Raw genomic sequence first — 17,149 nt, 5'->3', positions numbered from 1 at the left:
AGGTGAAATCAACCCATGTTGATCAACTGATAAAGTGATACATAAAATGTGGTATATCCCCCCACAAATGTGAACAATTAGATTTTAAAATTAAAAAGTGGTAAATCCGTATAGTGAAATATTATTCAGCCATAGAAAGGAATGAATTATTAATTCATGCTACGAGATCAAGGAACTTGGAAAACATTGTGCTAAGTGAAAGAAGCCAGACAAAAAAGCCACACATTATATGATTCCATTTACATGAAATCTCCAGAACAGACAAATCTATAGAGACAGAAAATAGAGTGGTTGCCAGGGGCTAGTGGGTTGGGGGGTCATGGGAGTGACTGCTAATGGGTACAGGGTTTCTTGGGGGTTGATGAAAATGTTCTAAAGTTAGATTGTGATGACGGTTAATTGTACACTTTAAATATGGAATGTGAATTATATCTCACTAAAGCTGTTATTCTAAAAAAGATAATTCGTCTTTTCTCCTCAATTAAAAGGTATAAAAATTAACGCTATTTCTTCAGCATGATCAACAAACTATGTTCAGTAAGAAAAATAAAGCCAAATAGAAGGCTTTTAAATATATATGTATATAGCACATGAAACAGTGAGGAAGGGTTTTCCAAGTGAAGTCTGGGTGGCTGCATTAGAGCTAGAGAAAAGCAAGTCACACTAGTATTACGCCGTGGACTGTCATCGCAACAGACACTTGAAGGTGACATCACACTCACGAATCACCCCGCAGGGTTCCAAAGGCATGTGGAATTGCGTGAGTCCCCAGGACGACCCTGCCCAGACACCCACCTCCGACTGATTCACCAGCAGCTCCGACCATTTCTGCCACCGTGGACACTTGTCTCTGTCCTCAAAAGTGGTTTCGTTGGAAGTCCAGCAGCACTGCTCATGGCTGTACCAGAAGGCAGACAGGCAGACACCTTCCTTCAGGTCTGTCATCCAGTCGACGGCAAGATCGATGACCCCAGCCAAGGTGCCTGGAGGAAGCAGCACAAGCCACTAAGAGGAGGCGCCCGTGATGCAAAGGGAACGCACAATGCAGCAGCCACACAGGAACGTGGCGACCACGCAGGCCCCAACACCAGAGCAGGAACGAACATGCCATGGGCTGTCACTTACATAGGAAGCTTCTCTCATTAACCTCGCAGTCACTGAACACATACGGTGAGGGCAGCAGCAGCCCAGGGAGAGATACAAAGCGCTCAGTGGCTTACACCAGGTAGGAGAGTGAGACACGCAGGTTTACACTCTCATCTCAAGCCACTGGGGCCAAGCAACTTTCCGAATTCATCCCTTTCCAAATTTTGGAAATAGGGTATGTACACTGTAAAAGACAAAGCCCCCTCAGCAGCTTCTGGGGCAGGATACTGGGTGCGCACAATAACATTTCTTGGGGAAACACGATAATGCAGACAAATTGGAGGCATAACAGCCATGACGGCCTCGCATCATAAATGAGTGAGGTTTTGCCACCAAATGGGAAGCAAACTTGGGAAACCCATGCTCATTAGGACGTTCCGGATTCTTTAAATTCTGGGTAAGGGATCGTGGGTCCATACAAGTAGATAATGACTTTAAAGGCCGATAGAAGTGGGATGAAATAGAATGTGCAGGAGAAAGAGAAACACCACATGTCCTCACTAATAAGTGGGAGCTGCAAAATACATTTTAAAAGAAAGAAGGAAAGACAAAAGGATCCCAATAATACTTTGCAAAGGAGAGAACAGGACCGAGGTTACCAGAGTTGGGAAAGGGGGAGGGGAGATGGCTAAGGGAGGGACTGGTAAAGGGCCACCCAAAACGATGACATGGTGTCATGCCAAGTGTACCAATTATCCTGGTCGGAGCATCGCATGTTGCACACGGCCACAGATATTCAAGACTGTGCCCCACACACATGTACAGTCACTTACGTCCCAACGAAAACATAAATAATAGACTGTGCAGCTCAGCGGGCCACAAAAGGCTGCCTCGCGTCTCTTTCCACAATAACTCATTCTAGTCTTTTACAAAGGCACAGAATGTTCTCCGGCTTCTTAACTTGTGAAACTTTTACTGAATCCTCACGACAGTATCGGGTTCACACCCGCATCACCCCCAAAGGCATCCGCATCCCCACATCGGCGCGCCCTGTCCCTTGTCCTCTGCTCCATGCGCAGCGGCCCGCCTGGGTCCCAGACACACTGCATCCTCAGGCCCTCCCTCTTACAGTTCCCCTTTCTCTCTCCTGTCCCTGCCACCTTCCCTTTCTGATGGCTCCTTCCCAGCAGCCTTCAGTGTCAACACTGCCCGGCCCCACCTTCCCCTCCAGCCACCAGCCTGTCTCTTCGTCTGCTCAGCCTCACTCCGCTCTGTCCACCTGGAGACCTGCAGCTCAGGCAATGGCCTTTGCTCAGTCCTCATCTTCCAGGACCCGATCAGCAAACTACAGCCCACGGGCCAAATCTGGCCACTGCCTGTTTTCGTAAATCTAGTTTTACTGGAGGACAGCCGTGCCACTTGATGAGGTGCTGTCTGTGGTTGCTTTCATGCTACAGAGGCAGAACTGAAGAGGTGACACAGAAAGGGGGTGGCCCACAGAGCTGACAATATGGGTGACCCACCGAGCTGACAATATTTACTCTCTGGCCCCTTACAGAAAAAGTGTGCCGACCCCAATTCCAGACCTCTCAGCATTCTTTGACACTGCTGACCACTCCATCCTTCTAGAAACACGCCTGCCCTTGGTTTCCACAACATCATACTCTCCTGGTTTCCTCTTGGCTCTCTGGTTTTCTCTGTCTCCCTGATCTCTGCTCTACCCAACTTCTAAAAGGCACATTTCGTCCAAGCTTGACCCTGAACCCTTCTCTCTTCTTACACTACGCTCTCGACCCTGGCCACCTGGTTCACATCCTTCTATTGCCACTGAGCTGTAGCTGTGCATATCTAGCTCTGCCCTCCAGGCACGTAGGAGCTCCTGCCTACTGTGCTCAGTCACCACAGAGCCCAGCCGCCAGCTCCACTGCCCATGGCAGACATCACCCATCGATCTGACACACTCTACTGGATTCGCCTTCACAGCACTTTTGACATGCCCCTGTCAGATACCACTTATCCACTGTGGCAGACTCGTGTGCAATCACCCTCAAACACCCTTTCTAACAGAGCCCCAGGCAGTCAAAGCTAATGAGCAGCAACTGTCAAAGGACACGCGTCTATTTGGCTTCTCAGGTCTGTGGGACATCTCCACCCCAGCTCTCTGCATCCAATGCTGAGCGACAGCATCTCCCTCCCAGGCCCAGCTTTGCTCGCAGCTGAGAGAAGGGCCCAGTATCCAGGTACTTGTGCAAACCAGAAACCTGCGTACACATCCCGCTCCAGGCAATCACCACATCCTAGCGACTCCACCTCCAAATCTCTCTTGAATCGCTCCCGTCCCCTCCCTCCCCACGGCCTGTGCTGCCATTCAGGCCACCGTTTCAGAATCATTTCTGTCTGGGCTGCAGCTGGAGCCCCCTTTCGGGTCTCCATGCCCAACTTGCCCCTCTCCGGTGGGTTCTCCACACTGTGGTCAAACAGGCTTTCAAAGCTGCCAATCTGACCCATGCCAGTCCCTATGGAAAAGCCTGCCACGGTTTCCCATTGCTCTTGGGAGAACGCCCAAATCCTCAACAAACTGCTGTCCCTGAAGGCAGGCACCTCGTATCTCTCCAGCCTCATCTTTATAAGAAATATACAGAACAGGCAGATCCATAGAGACAGAAAGTAGATTAGTGGTGGCCTGAGGCTGAGAGGGGACTGGGGCTGGGGCTTTGATAGCTAAAAAGTACAGAGGTTCTTTCGGGGGTGATAAAATTGTTTTAAAATTGATCGTGGTGATGGTTACACAACTCTGTGAATATACTAAAAACCACTGAACTGGACACTTTATATGAGTGAATTGTGTAGCATGTGAAATATATTTCAATAAAGCTTTTACATACACACATATATACATACCTAGAGCAGGAAAGGGGGATGAGATTCAGAGCGAAGGATGTAATTTTAGAGAAGGCAGTCGGGGAAGGCCTCAAATGAAAGATAACATTTGAACAAAGACCCAAAGAAAGTGGGGGGAGGGGTCCTGCAGATATCCAGGGGAAAGACGCAATGATCACCCCAAATTCCATCTTTATTCATTCATTCATCATCACATTATCCCACACCCAATCCTCCTTGCTGATTCTGGTGCTGACTGAGCATCATCTTTATTCTACGGTACAACAGCGACCCCAAGTGGCAGCTCCCGATAAACGCCCTGCAGAGGAGATGCCGCTGGGCCTCTCCATCCGGGGTCAGAATAGAGTGGCCAGGGCGCCACTGAGGGGACGGACAGCCAGCCAGACAATTGGTGCATCCAGGCCAAAAGAACACTTGAGCCACTTCTGTTTCCACTGTCCTCCCATTCTTGCCCTCCTTCCGTACTCATGCGCAGATGCGCCCACGGGCCTTCCTTTCTCCGGCGGTTCTCACCCCGGCATCCATATTTGAATCACAGAGGGGAGAAGAGGGGGCTTTACTCAATGCCAGGGCGCCCCCTCCAGAGAGTCTGTTTAATTGCAGCCCAGGCAGTTCATATTGTTTCACTCCCCAGGTGATTCCTCCTGCGAGAACTGACAGCAACTGAGTTGATAGTGAGACCAGCTGGTCAATATCAGGTCAGCTAAAGATAGCCCAGTTGCGCTCCTCCACTAGCCAAATAAATCTAAGCTGTGCCATTTATTCCAGCAAGACACCAGAACATCTGTTCCAAGTGTCTTCATTTACCCTGTTTATTTCTCCTTCCTAGGAGCCAAGAATAATGATACAGTGTAAGGTTTGATAAATCTATTCTAAGTAGGGAAATCGGAATCACCTGTAATCACAAAACCATGTGTCTCATTACTGTTCTTTCTTAAAGCACTTACTATATTCTGCCTGTATTACAGTCACTTTTCTGATCAATTTTCCTGCCATAATGATTATGTTGTTACATGTAGGGGATTTTTATTCAGGGGATCTCTTCAGCATGCTCAAATTTTTAAATTCTTAGACATTAACCCTCCCAGCCTCCTCAAAGGAAGTAAGTTTGGGGACACAATTTCCATGAAGAGCTGGTGCATTTGACATTAAAACGACAGGTTTCCCCTCCAGATATTCGTCCATTTACTCTGGAAACATCTACTACTGGCAAACACGGTGTTGGGATTATAAAAAGGAAGGACACGGAGTCCCCGAGGGTCAGAACGATGTCGGGGCTGGGGATCTCCCAGGGCCTACCTCAGATCCTGTGGGTGTCTAGCATTGTTTTGAGTGCCCTACGGTGTTTACAGGTCATTCCAGGGCCTGCCAGTAGTAGCAAAAGCCAGTCTCGTGTGGTGTTTGATTATGGCAGCTCAAAATCTTTTCATATTTCGTTGGCTTCTACATAACCAAGGACAGCAGAATGCAGAACGCGTGCTTTCAGTACACTCCCGCCAACCAGCTCTATAATGACAGCTCTCCAGAAGCCTTATCGATGATACCTTTGATGGAAACTATACGTGAAAGGAAAAAACCCCAGCCCGAGCGCAAAAGAAACACACCAGGAGACAGGTACTCAACCAAAGTGGATTAGGCAGGCAAAATGAACCAGCGGGCTGCCCTCTCGGAAGTGGGAGCAGAAGCAGGGAGAGTCAGGCTGAGCCTTTTATACCCAGTTAGGCGGAGCTGGACTGTTCCTATTGGCTAAGAAGGCAGGGGAGGGAAGCGAGCAAGGTTTAAGCTGACCTGGGATTTTTCCATAGGTGGAGAAGTTCACACACGCGGGAAGGGGATGTGGTGGTGAAGAAGGGGGAGGGGGTTTCTTGTGATTCTCAGAAAGCGTGCTGTTCTAGGGACCTGAAATTCTCCGCAGCCATTCTGGGTGTTCCTCCCGTCCGCCCACCACCATCTTAGACATTGGCTAAAACATAATTGCCTAATAATATGGTCATGTATTCTGCTCTTAGACATTTCCAGTAAGAAATCTCTTGCACGGGGTAAAAGGGAAACGCTCCACATTCCGAACATCATCCCAAGCGGCTGGGGCTCGGGGTCGTCAGCGTCCGCAGCTCGCCCGGGAGCGCTGCGTGCCCTGCGTACCTGCCAGCAGGCCGATGAGCAGCATGACCACCCAGCCCGACCAGGCGTCCTGCAGGCTCCTGATGAACCCCCATATGGACTCCTTGCTTTTGCTGGTTATCTGGAAGCAGAGCAGACACAGCAGGTGACGTGCACACATTTTTCAACTCATGCTTTTCTCCTTGAAACTGTTTTCTCAGGAAACAGGGTGGTAATTAAGAGAAAATGAAGGTCATTCAGCAACCAAATTCCCAGTTACATTATTCATTCAGTTGTGTGCCACATGACACAATGGGCTTCCTAGTTCACAGAGCTATGGAGGTGCCATCATAGTCTCCAAGAAACAAGAGTAGCAAAAACTGCACTTGATTAGAAAAACATACTGAATGTGATCTGAGCTTTCATTATTTAAAGCCATTCTGAACGAGGCACTGACTGGGTATCACTACCTTGAATATGAGCTACTGTTCTAACTTACATTATCAGGTCTGTTCATTAAAAAGCCTCTTCAACAAAGACTGCATTTCCTACTTCTGTTTTCAAGGTTTAATTTTAACAGCAAGAACTGTGAATTAGCAGCATGGATCACAGTTACCATGGCAGATGGACACGTCTATACACACTGTAAGAACACACCTTTGCCTCTCTGTGTTCACAAAATCCTCCGAGATCACCATTCCCCTCACAACCGTTTCCAGCGGTGGTTGGCAACCATTTTCTATATAGGACTAGACAGTAAATATTTCGGGCTCTGCACGTCAAATGGTGTCTGTTGCAACTACTCAACTCTGCCACTGTGCACAAAAGGAGCCATAAAGAACATGTAAATGAATGGCCATGACTAAGTTCCAATAAAACTTTACAAAACGAGGTGCCAGCTGGCTTTGGCCCGAGGGCCATAGTTTGCTGAGCCCTGCTCTAGAGGGAAGGCTGCCCTGTCCCCATCCTCCTCCACGTTGGAGCCAAGAGGCTGCGCCACCTTCATGACTGAACCTCACTCCTGCAAAGCTCTTCCTCCTTTCACTGCCAACCTTCATGAAATGGCGTGACACGGTTGCACTCTCCACGTCCCTCCACATCTCCCTCTGAAGCGGCTCTCCTTGAAGTTGCCAACACCCCCCATGTTGTTGGTTCACCATTACCCCTCCATGGAGGCTGACCTTGGGAGCAGCCCCTCCTCAACACTCTCTACTCTTCTCACTTGGGACAACTCTCGGCTGGTTCCCTCCCTCACCTCTCCCTGCTTCTCCTCAGAATTTGTCACTGGCACCCACCTACCTCCCCCAGACCTCCTAACTCCTGGCATTGCCCAGGGTCCTGACCGCCTCCTTCCGTCTCCCTCCACATTCCCCAGCCACCCTGGCCACCTCTAAAGCTTCAGCATCCACTCTCATGCCAGGGACCCATCACTGTGGCCCTGACCTTGCCCTGGAACTGCAGAGTTCCCTCCACCTGCCAACCACCCACCCCCAGCTGCAGGCGAGGTGGGCAGCTCAAATTCAAAGCATCTAAAATAGAACTCACTGGCTCCCTCTGAAATCTGCCGTGCCCCATCATCAAAGGCATCACCCCCATCTGGCCACAGCCCGGTATTCCTTGACTCTGCTCCCCACCTGACCCCAGCACCTCCCCTAGTCCTGTCAATGGCTCTCTGAGGTCCCTGCTCCCCTCTATCCACCTCTACTTCACGGCCTTTAGTCAGACCTCCCGCTTCCTCCCGATCTCACGTCCAAGCCTTCTGTTTCTCCCTTTGCGATGCATCTTTATTGTATTCTGTTGCCTGCAACACAAAATACAAACTCCTCCCCATGGCCTACTCAGTCACTCCGAATGGGCCCCATTGCTCATGTTTCTACAAATCTTTTTTTTTTTTTTTTTTTTTTTTTTTTTTTGCAGCTGGCCAGTAAGGGGATCTGAACCCTTGACCTTGGTGTTGCAAGGCTGCGCTCTAAACAACTGAGCCAACCGGCCAGCCCTTACTCACGTTTCTAGACTCATCTGCTTTCTTCCCCTTCCAGGAATCTCCCACCAGATGCCTGGAGCTCCCTGAATTGCCCAAGTGTGCCATGTTCTTTCATGCCTCTGACTTAAGAAAGGGCCACTCTGGTGTTTAGAACGCTTTTCCCGTTGTCTGCCCAGTGAACTCTTAGTCTTTCTTCAAGTCCCAACTGAAATATCAGCCTCTGAGAACCTCTTCTCTAACCGTCCCTCTTAGAGGATCCCATAGCACTTACACGTAGCTTCACTGCAGCCCATTAAAATATATATCGACGGCCAACTAGACGCCCGGCCCCATAACATGTACTTTAACACACACACAGCCTCACTCACCCTTGAGGAATAATCACCTCTGTCCCCACAGATGAGAAAATGAGGGGCTCAGAACTGGCACCCCCAAAGTCACCTAGCCCGAAGGTGTCAAGGGCAGGACGTGCCCCAGATTCATCTGGTTCCAGAGTCCCCTCCTTGTGCTCCGCACCACATTCCCTCTATATGACACAGCCTCCAATCCCCAGCACCCGGAGCTACAGCCATCTGTCCACATCTCTGCCCTCGCCCCACTCTTCTTTAGAACCTAACCTGGTACATGACACATGAACCTGAGCCCCCACTCAACAACTTCCAGATGCCAGCATGCCACAGCCACTTGCAGGGGTCCCCTTCAGCTTGTCCCTTCGCAATGCCACCTACCTTTCTGTGTCGGTCTGTGTCCCGTGACTTTTCCCTTAGCCAGTCGATGGTGTGGAAGTCCTCATATGTCCCCACATCGGGGAATGGCTCATCGAGAAAATCCATCAGGTTTCCACTGCCACTCATCACTCCTGCATTGACCAGGCTAGTTACACCTGAGAGAGAAAAACGGTCATGGAAAAGGTGAACAGGATATCTACGTGGACATGGCAGAAGATAACCAACAGGCTCTATTTTCTTACACAACAAAAAGTTATCTCAGCATAGGCATCTCTGCTGTAGTAACATATATACACAGTCAACTCTCATTATCAGTAGAAGATGTGTTCTATAAAGTCACTTCAGACACTACATTAGCAGAAACTCAATGACCGCTCCTAGGAGAATATAGGATTAGGGCCTTGAGAGCCTCTGCTCACATTCTCGTCAACCTATCAATACATAACCTTGTATCTCGTGTTTCTGTCTACAGACACTGTAGTTAATAGACAGTGCTCAGCCATTAACATTGAACTCATGGCCAACAGCACTACCACTCACGTCTGGGTGAAGCTTCTCCGACAAACGTATTCTCTCCATAAAACACAGCACAGCCTTCCTGCACGTGGGAACACTAGACAGCACTTCATCACTCAGTTTCAGGGCCATTTTAAACAGCAAGATTACCAAGCAAAAAGCGCAAAAATGTGAAAAATGTGGCACTAAATAGAACACAGGAAGGACACTTGTTTAAAGCATGAGACTGAAAACAAGAAGGCAGAGCGTTGCCTTCTTCGACCTCAGCGAGGAACATGTGCTTCTGGCAACTCAATTTTTTGCCACTGTGCACGTGCACATGTCTGTGAATGACCTTGAAAGCACCACAAGTATTGATTCGGAGGCTACAAATAAATTTGAGTGAGCAGGCAAATTAGCAAAAACGAAATCCAAAAATGAGGAGCAACTAGATACATTTCTGAGAAGTCCCACATCCTGCAAAAGCAAGGTGTCAAAATGAGAGTGTCGAGGGCTAATAGGATTGACGCATACCACTCAAAATCAAATAATTGTAGCCAAACTGGTAACTGGTTCCCCTGGGAGATAAGTGGACCACTCGGGCAGACAGTCTATGTGGTTGTCATCACAGATATTCATAATGCACAGCACCAGTGAAGACGCTGGTGGGAGCCAAGGCAATCTGCAGATGGCAGCGGTCCTCTGCACTCCTGGCGCCACCACGGACATGGATAAGGGAGGTAGGAAAAGCCGTCACGAGCCAAGAGCCATGCAAGGCTGGAGGCACACTGCCCTGGGCAAGGAGCTCTGGGCACAGATGCTCATTTTTAATTCTTCTTAAAATACAGTCAGAAGGGCTCTTGCTGCCAGGGTAGTAGCAAAGGTGAATGTCTCTTCCTTTCCTGTCTGAGATCACAATTCCACTCGCACTATTCCAGCTCCCCTTGCCTGGAAAACAATTGCAAGTGAACCAACACATCTGCCAGGCTCTCTTGCCATCAGAGCCTGATTTACAGATCCCGTGGGAGCTAATCTGGAGCAGGACCAGTGCTCACCACCAGTTAGCAGAAAGAAAAATGTGCTCCTACAGAGACCGGAGATTGAAATATGCACTAAATAAAAACTACTTTGGTAATGAGCGTGGGAATTTGAATTATAGGACAAGGGCCACAAAAGTGCCGAAATAGATGGTTAAAAAGTTGAAGGGTGGTTATAAAAATATCTGAGTGCGGACTTCTCATTGCTTTTGTATTTCTATATCTGGAGGATTCAGTCATGACCTGATGACACTGGATTTTAATCAAATTGAAAAGTCGCTATGGGCAAAGTAATCACCTTCCAAGCAATAAAATGGCCACAGTGATTGATTTATTGACCGTCCGTGCAACTCGGCTGCTTCAAAACTTTAAAAGTTTGAGGTTTGAGCAGTGCCAAGTCCAAAACTACACCCATTGATGAGTATAGAGGGAAGAGTCGCATTGCATAAGGCAGGAGCAGCCAATAACAGAACCAGTAATATAAGGGAAGGGGTCAAATTAGAGCGCAAAGATTTCATTCTCATTTCTACAAAAACAAGAAGGTAATAACCTATTACATGTGGTAAAGAAAATCTCTGATGGGAAAAATAAGATGACAGGCTATTGGCCCACAGTGGGAGCTCTCATCAGAAAAACACAGCTGGCATATAGAATAATAGCAGAGACCTGGATATTCTATTTGCTGCTTGAAATTTAACCAAACCTCTAGTCAAACAACTACTCCAGGCAATAATGGTTGAGATAAAAATTTGCTCTAGAGAAAATTACATCTTTAAACTTTGATGGAGCATGTTATGATCGTGATGATTAGACACATAATTGGTAGAGGAAAGTAAACATGATATAACCTGCAGAGCCTCGGGGGGCTTTCCTGGGGGCCTGGAAGGAAATGGTGATGTCATGTCTGAAATTGGAGTTAAGAGACGACCAGAACAGAGACAGTGCAAGAAGAGAACACCCGGGTGGGAAAATGGGAAGGACGCTATTTGGGATCCACCTCGGAGGTGAAATGGATGAGGAACTAGAATCCAGCCAGGCAGGGGAGCCACAGGGAGGGAACTCCAAGGATTTGCTAACTGAGAAATGAACTGAAACTCTGTATGTTCAATAAAGTACAAGGAACAACCCCAAATGGATACAAACAGTCATTTGCAACTTACAAGGGAGCCCTTGCTCCTCCCACCTGTTTTTATTTCTTCTCTCCAACAAGAATATTTCTGCTGGCAGGTGACACCTGCACTTACGTCCTCAAGGCCATGGGTTCAAGGAAGAACAGCATCCTACAGCCTGGATCTAAGATTTCTACTTGGTTTTGATCACCTAGATCAGGACTCAGGAAACTGCAGCCCATGGGCCGAACCCAGCCTGCTGCCTGGTTTGTAAATAAAGTTTTACTGGCACACAAGCATATCTACTTGTTTACATATTGTCTATGGCTGCGTTCACGTTACAACAGCAGGGCTGAGTAGTTACGACAAAGACCATATCACCCACAAAGGCTGGAATGTTCACCATCTCGCCCTTTACAGAAAAAGTTTGTTGACCCCTGATCTCTGCAGCAGACCACAAAAGTGGCCCATATTCTCTAGCCCTCCCTGTCTCCACTGCCTTTTCAATGTGACTTTGCCACTCCTCTTCATTAAGAGGGAGTTTATTCTCTACTCCTGTGTCATGCAATAGAAGTGACAGTACGCATGAATTGAGCCTAGACCCCAAGAGGCGGTGCAGCCTCTGCTCTTTTTCTGGGGCCTCTGTTTCCACCATGAGAAGAAGCCTCACTAGAAGGCTGGAAGATGAGAGGCCACAGGGAGCTGAGTTGGGTCACCTCAGCTGATGCCATCCCGGATCATCTCGGCCCATCTGACCACAGATTCCTAAGTGAGCCCAGCCAAGATCTGCAGCTCTGGCCCAGTCAAACCACACAGCAGACCCACAGACTTGTGAGGACAAAGTGGTTATTGTTTTAAGCCACTGAGTCTTTCAAAGGAGTTGTTATACAGCAGCATCATAACAATGGACAACAGACAGAACGTACTTGGGCTCTGGGAGAGGAGAAAGGATGACAGGGTAGAAGGACTGGGGTAGCAAGGGGTGACGAAGCTATCAAAAGAGATAGGATGGACCAGAACACCCCCTAGTCCACACCGGAGGCATCCTGCCTGACAATATAACATCTCTCTTACCACAGCCATTATTTACATTTGCCTACAAACGGATTCTGGAAGACGTGCAGGACACCTAGGTCCTTATCCAATCCCTTAAGGCAAGAGAGTCTCTGTATGTCTGGTCTCCCGGCACGAGGACCCCAAGAGGCCAGGGTCAGCCTTCAACAGCAGTTGCTAACGACCGAACCTGTCCAGTGAAACCCACTTCAGCCAGCGCCAGTGATGACAAGGCTGTGTTATTATGACATCATCAATGATGTCATTTGTGACTGATTCTGAAGGCAACTCTGATTGGGCTGGCTCACCTTCAGAGCAGGGGTCTGTACCATTTAAAGGAAACCTGGGGCTGACCAGTTAGCTCAGTTGGTTAAAGCACGGTGCTGATAACACCGAGGTCTGGGTTATCTGCTGCCAACGCCATAACACCATGGCTCAGACAGTATCAATAGTCTTATCACTCTCTCCCCTGGTACTAGGGTTTGACTGGGCTCAAAGGAGCTGGGGATGGAAGATTCAACAACTAGAGACTAGAATAGCTGGGGCTCCCCAGGCATCTCTCTCTCCATGTGGCATCCCACATGGTCCCTCCAGCATGGCAGCTTTGGGTGGCAGGACTTCTTACCTGGAGGCTCTCGGCTCCAAAGCCAGCGTTGAGAGAGAGACCAGGGAGAAGCTGTGTCATCTTGCATGACTGAGCCTCAGAAGTCAGGCAGCGTCTCTTTGCCACATGCTGTCCATCGAGGCAGTCACAAAAGCTCACACAGGTTCAAGGGGAGAGGAAGTAGACTCCACCTCTTGATGGGAGAATAGCAAACCTCTACAAGAGTGTCCAGAAATCAAAAATATTTTTGTGGCTATTTTTGAAAAATACAACTAACCACTCAACTTACGAAAAATCTCAGCAAATACAGAAAAGTATCAAAAGGAAAATAAGGATTACCTGTCATCACACTCTAGATAGAGAACTGCTACAACCTGTTGCTATATTTTCTACATAGATATATTTTTTAACAAATTGGGGGTATAATACATCTGGTTCTTAAATATTATGCTTTTTCCCTCTATATTTTGAGCATTTATCATGAGAGGCAAAATTGCATAGTGGTTAAAAACACAGACTCTGGGACAGCACTGCCTGGGTTCAAATCTCACACTCGGCAGCTTACTAGCTGTGTGGCCTTCGGCAAGCTGCTGAAACTTACTGTGACTCAGTATCCCCATCTATGAAGTGGAGATCATAACAGCACTTGCCTCGGGGTGCTGTTACAAAGATTGAATGAGCTAACATTTGTAAAGCACCTGGCACCGGACACATGGTTAGTGCTTCATAAGCGTGTGTTAAAACAAAAATCATAAGTGTGTCATAAAAACACACTTTTCTTACCACCCTGCTTGGTGCCTCATTTCTAAAGTTTATCTAATCACTCCTCTTTGTCTACAGCTGACAGAAGGGACCCAAGGGACTCCAGCTCTGCTCAGGGAGGTTGAGGTAGTCCAACTGAGCTTTTGGGGGACCTTCTGTGGGCTTCTGTTTATCAAGAATCTGTGAGGCTATTAAAATATGAATCTCTGCCTGACATTTTAAATATACTTCTCTAAAAACTCCTCAAAGCATTCACATTTATTACAGACTGTTTTCTTTCAAATCTGAAATACCTCTATTCAAAGTGGCAAGAGATGTGTGTGAAGCCCCAGTCTAGCTGTGTGACCTTGGCTGGCCCTCACTGCCCCCCTCTCAAAAGCCAGGGCCTGGAATGGGATCCTCACCCCTGCCCCAGCATGTGACACCAAGACAGAAATTTAGTACCAGTCCTTTCACCTTCCTAGAGACCAGCAAACCTTTTTTCATTAATCAAAACTATTTGTCTCTGCCACAGATAATGTTTAGGTCTGTGGGACTTTCCAGAAATTTCAGAACTATCTTCACTGCCAGCTGTTTTTATCAGTCATTACAAAGCACAAAATCAGAAGAAATATACTCTTCAGTGTCAGCGAAATTAAGACTTGGAGATAATCTGGGTGATATCTCACACCCTCAAAAGGGATCCCCTCAGAAGCTATTGAGGTATCTGTGACCATTATTGCCCTTAACACTTAACAGTAGGGACCCAAAAGTGTAACCCAGAAGAGACTGGCAAATATATATCCAAAGCAACGTACAGGCGAGCAGTGGAGTCTTGTAGAGACCAGCAAGGAGCCAACAGTGCACGCTCAGACATGGGAATGTTCGCCAGCGGTTGCTGGGAAGAGCCCCATTTTTGTCCAATCAGACCACAGGAAAACAAACGTCAGGACACGGGATTGAAGCTGGGCACAATCACGGGACAAGTCCTGGAAGCGAGTTATCTATGATCTTTCCGTTTGTCCTGTTTTTCTGAGAACTGCAGATTTAGTAAACAAAAGTAGCAAATCTAACAACGTGCCCACTTCAGCTAAATCTCAGAAACTGCTCTGTGCCACTCTACTGGCCTGGATGCAGCAGATGGGTCTGGATTACCTCGTGGAAAAGTTAGACATTCCCCTGACAACCTTCAAGTTACCTATACTCGGAAGAGCCGCAGAAAGAGCAGCTGAGGTCGCTGTTGCCTGGGGACCTTTTCCTGCTGACTTGTACAGACGCACAGGGGGCTATAGCAACAATCTGTTTATTTTAAGCATTTTTTTTTTTTTAGATCTAATTCACACACCATAAAACTCACCTCTTTAAAGTGTATGATTCAGTGGTTTTTATATTCACGAGATTGTACAACCATCATCACTATACAATTCCAGAATAATTGCATTCCCCTAAAAGGAACCTCCTAACCACTCACAATAACTCCCCTCTCCCAGCCCCAGGCAATGACTAATCTACTTTCTGTCTTTATGAATTTGCCTATTCAGGACATTTCATATAAATGGAAGCATGCAATAAGCAGTCTTCAGTGTCTGGCTTCTCTCACTCAGCATGATGTTTGCAAGGGTCATCATGTTGTGGCGTGTGCCAGGGCCTCACTCCTTTTTATTGCTGAATAAGATTCCACTGCCTGGCTGTATCACATTTTGTTTATCCATTCATCAGCTGATGGCCATTTCAGTTGGGGCTATGATGAATAACAGTGTCATGAATATTCATGTACAAGTCTCTGTGTAGACGTATGTTTTCATTTCTCCTGGGTTTATGCCTAAGAGTGGAATTGCTGGGTCAGATGGGAACTCTATGTTTAACCTGCTGAGGAGTTGCCAGCCTGAAATCACTCTTCTTGAGTAAGCTTTTTATTGAAGTAAACATCTATCCAAAAAATGCAAAAATCACAAGTGCATAGCTCCACAAATTTTCACAAAGGGAACTCACCCAGTAACCAGCACCCAGATCGAGGAACAGAGCATAACCCTCCCAGTCCCTACTCTGCCCCTCAGGGTAACCACCTGACCCCTCCACCATAGATAACTGCTGCCTGTTTCCCACCTTTATATAAATGATCTCTTTTGTTTCCAGCTTCTTTTGTTCTACATTATGCTATAAGATCTATCCATGTTGTTGAATGTAATTACTGTTTGTTCATTCTCTTTGCCCTACAGCAGGGGCTGGCAAACTTGTTCTAAGGGCCACATAGTAAACATGTGAAGCTCTGTGGGTCACATAGTCTCTGTCAGGAATACTCAACTCTCCTGTTGTCATTCGAAAGCAGCAGCCAGAAACCATACACAAATTAATGCCTGGAGCTTTGTTTCAATAAAACTTTATTTATGGACACTAAAATTTGCATTTCATATAATCTTCATGTGTCACAAGATACTGTTCTTCTTTTGGTTCTTTCTCAACCATATAAAAATGTAAAAACCATTCCTAGCTCTCAAACTGCATAAAAGCAGGCAGTGAGCTGGACTTGGCCCACAGGATGATGGACTTTGCCAGCTCCCGTTCTCCAGCATTTGACAGTTGGAGTAGGCCCCAGTGTCATCCGTTCTACTGCAGAGGGACATTTGAGTGGTTTCCTATTTGAAGCCATTCCTCAGCGTGCTGCCATCATTTTTTACACCCACCCATAAAACGCTGTAGTTGAAGGACTTCCGTCTGTCCCCTCCACTCGCTGCCCAGCAGTGGCCAGGTGCCATGGGAAACTGACAATTTATATGCCACTATTCCTCTCCGGAATCACAGATCCTTTCATATTATTTGCCAACTTGCTCTGTAGCTAATCCCCAGATGACTTGAACAGATGGAACGGAAAGTTATAACTTGGATTAAAAGATTAAAAGTCTCCAGTCAGCAAGGAAGGCTGGCCATCACAGGGGTACGCAACAGCATAGACTTCTGCCAGCATGTGCATGGGTGAAACTGCTATAAAATCTTCTCCAGGTCTCACACCCTTTCCAACAAGTTGTTTTTGCCACCTTTCAGCTTCCTGTCCCCTCGTGGTAACTTAACTGATAGTCAGGAGTTAGCAAATATTTTCCTACAGAGGGTCAGATGGAAAATATTCTCACCTTTGTGGGCCATAGAGTCTCTGTCAAAATTATTGTTCTCTGCCACTGTTGCTCAAAGCAGCCATAGACAATATGTAAATGAGGGGGTGTGGCTGCATGCCAATGAAACTTCATTGCAATATAAGTAAAATAAATATAATATAGGCAATGGGTTGGATTTGGCCTGCAAGCTGTGGTTTTGCT

The 17,149-nt window shown here is 47.2% G+C and overlaps 1 protein-coding gene across 4 annotated transcripts in view; it reads right to left on the bottom strand.

Annotated features, from left to right (window-relative positions):
- Nucleotides 1–17,149, bottom strand: part of CLCN4 (chloride voltage-gated channel 4) — a 71,552-nt gene that overhangs the window by 37,120 nt on the left and 17,283 nt on the right. For 2 of the 4 annotated variants that reach the window (XM_063083143.1, XM_063083142.1), the window contains exons 2-5: nucleotides 13,119–13,313; nucleotides 8,800–8,954; nucleotides 6,130–6,229; nucleotides 796–983 (exon numbers count right to left, since the gene is read on the bottom strand). In XM_063083143.1, the coding sequence (XP_062939213.1) occupies nucleotides 796–983; nucleotides 6,130–6,229; nucleotides 8,800–8,954; nucleotides 13,119–13,185 (510 nt within the window). In that variant the 5' untranslated portion in view covers nucleotides 13,186–13,313. The remainder of the gene's footprint in view (nucleotides 1–795; nucleotides 984–6,129; nucleotides 6,230–8,799; nucleotides 8,955–13,118; nucleotides 13,314–17,149) is intronic. The other 2 variants (XM_063083144.1, XM_063083145.1) reach the window with 1 other exon arrangement.

Source organism: Cynocephalus volans, chromosome X, assembly GCF_027409185.1.
Source record: "Cynocephalus volans isolate mCynVol1 chromosome X, mCynVol1.pri, whole genome shotgun sequence".
NCBI lineage: Eukaryota > Metazoa > Chordata > Mammalia > Dermoptera > Cynocephalidae > Cynocephalus > Cynocephalus volans.
Note: the sequence above shows the minus strand (reverse complement) of the source record. Positions and strands in the feature narration are given on the sequence as shown.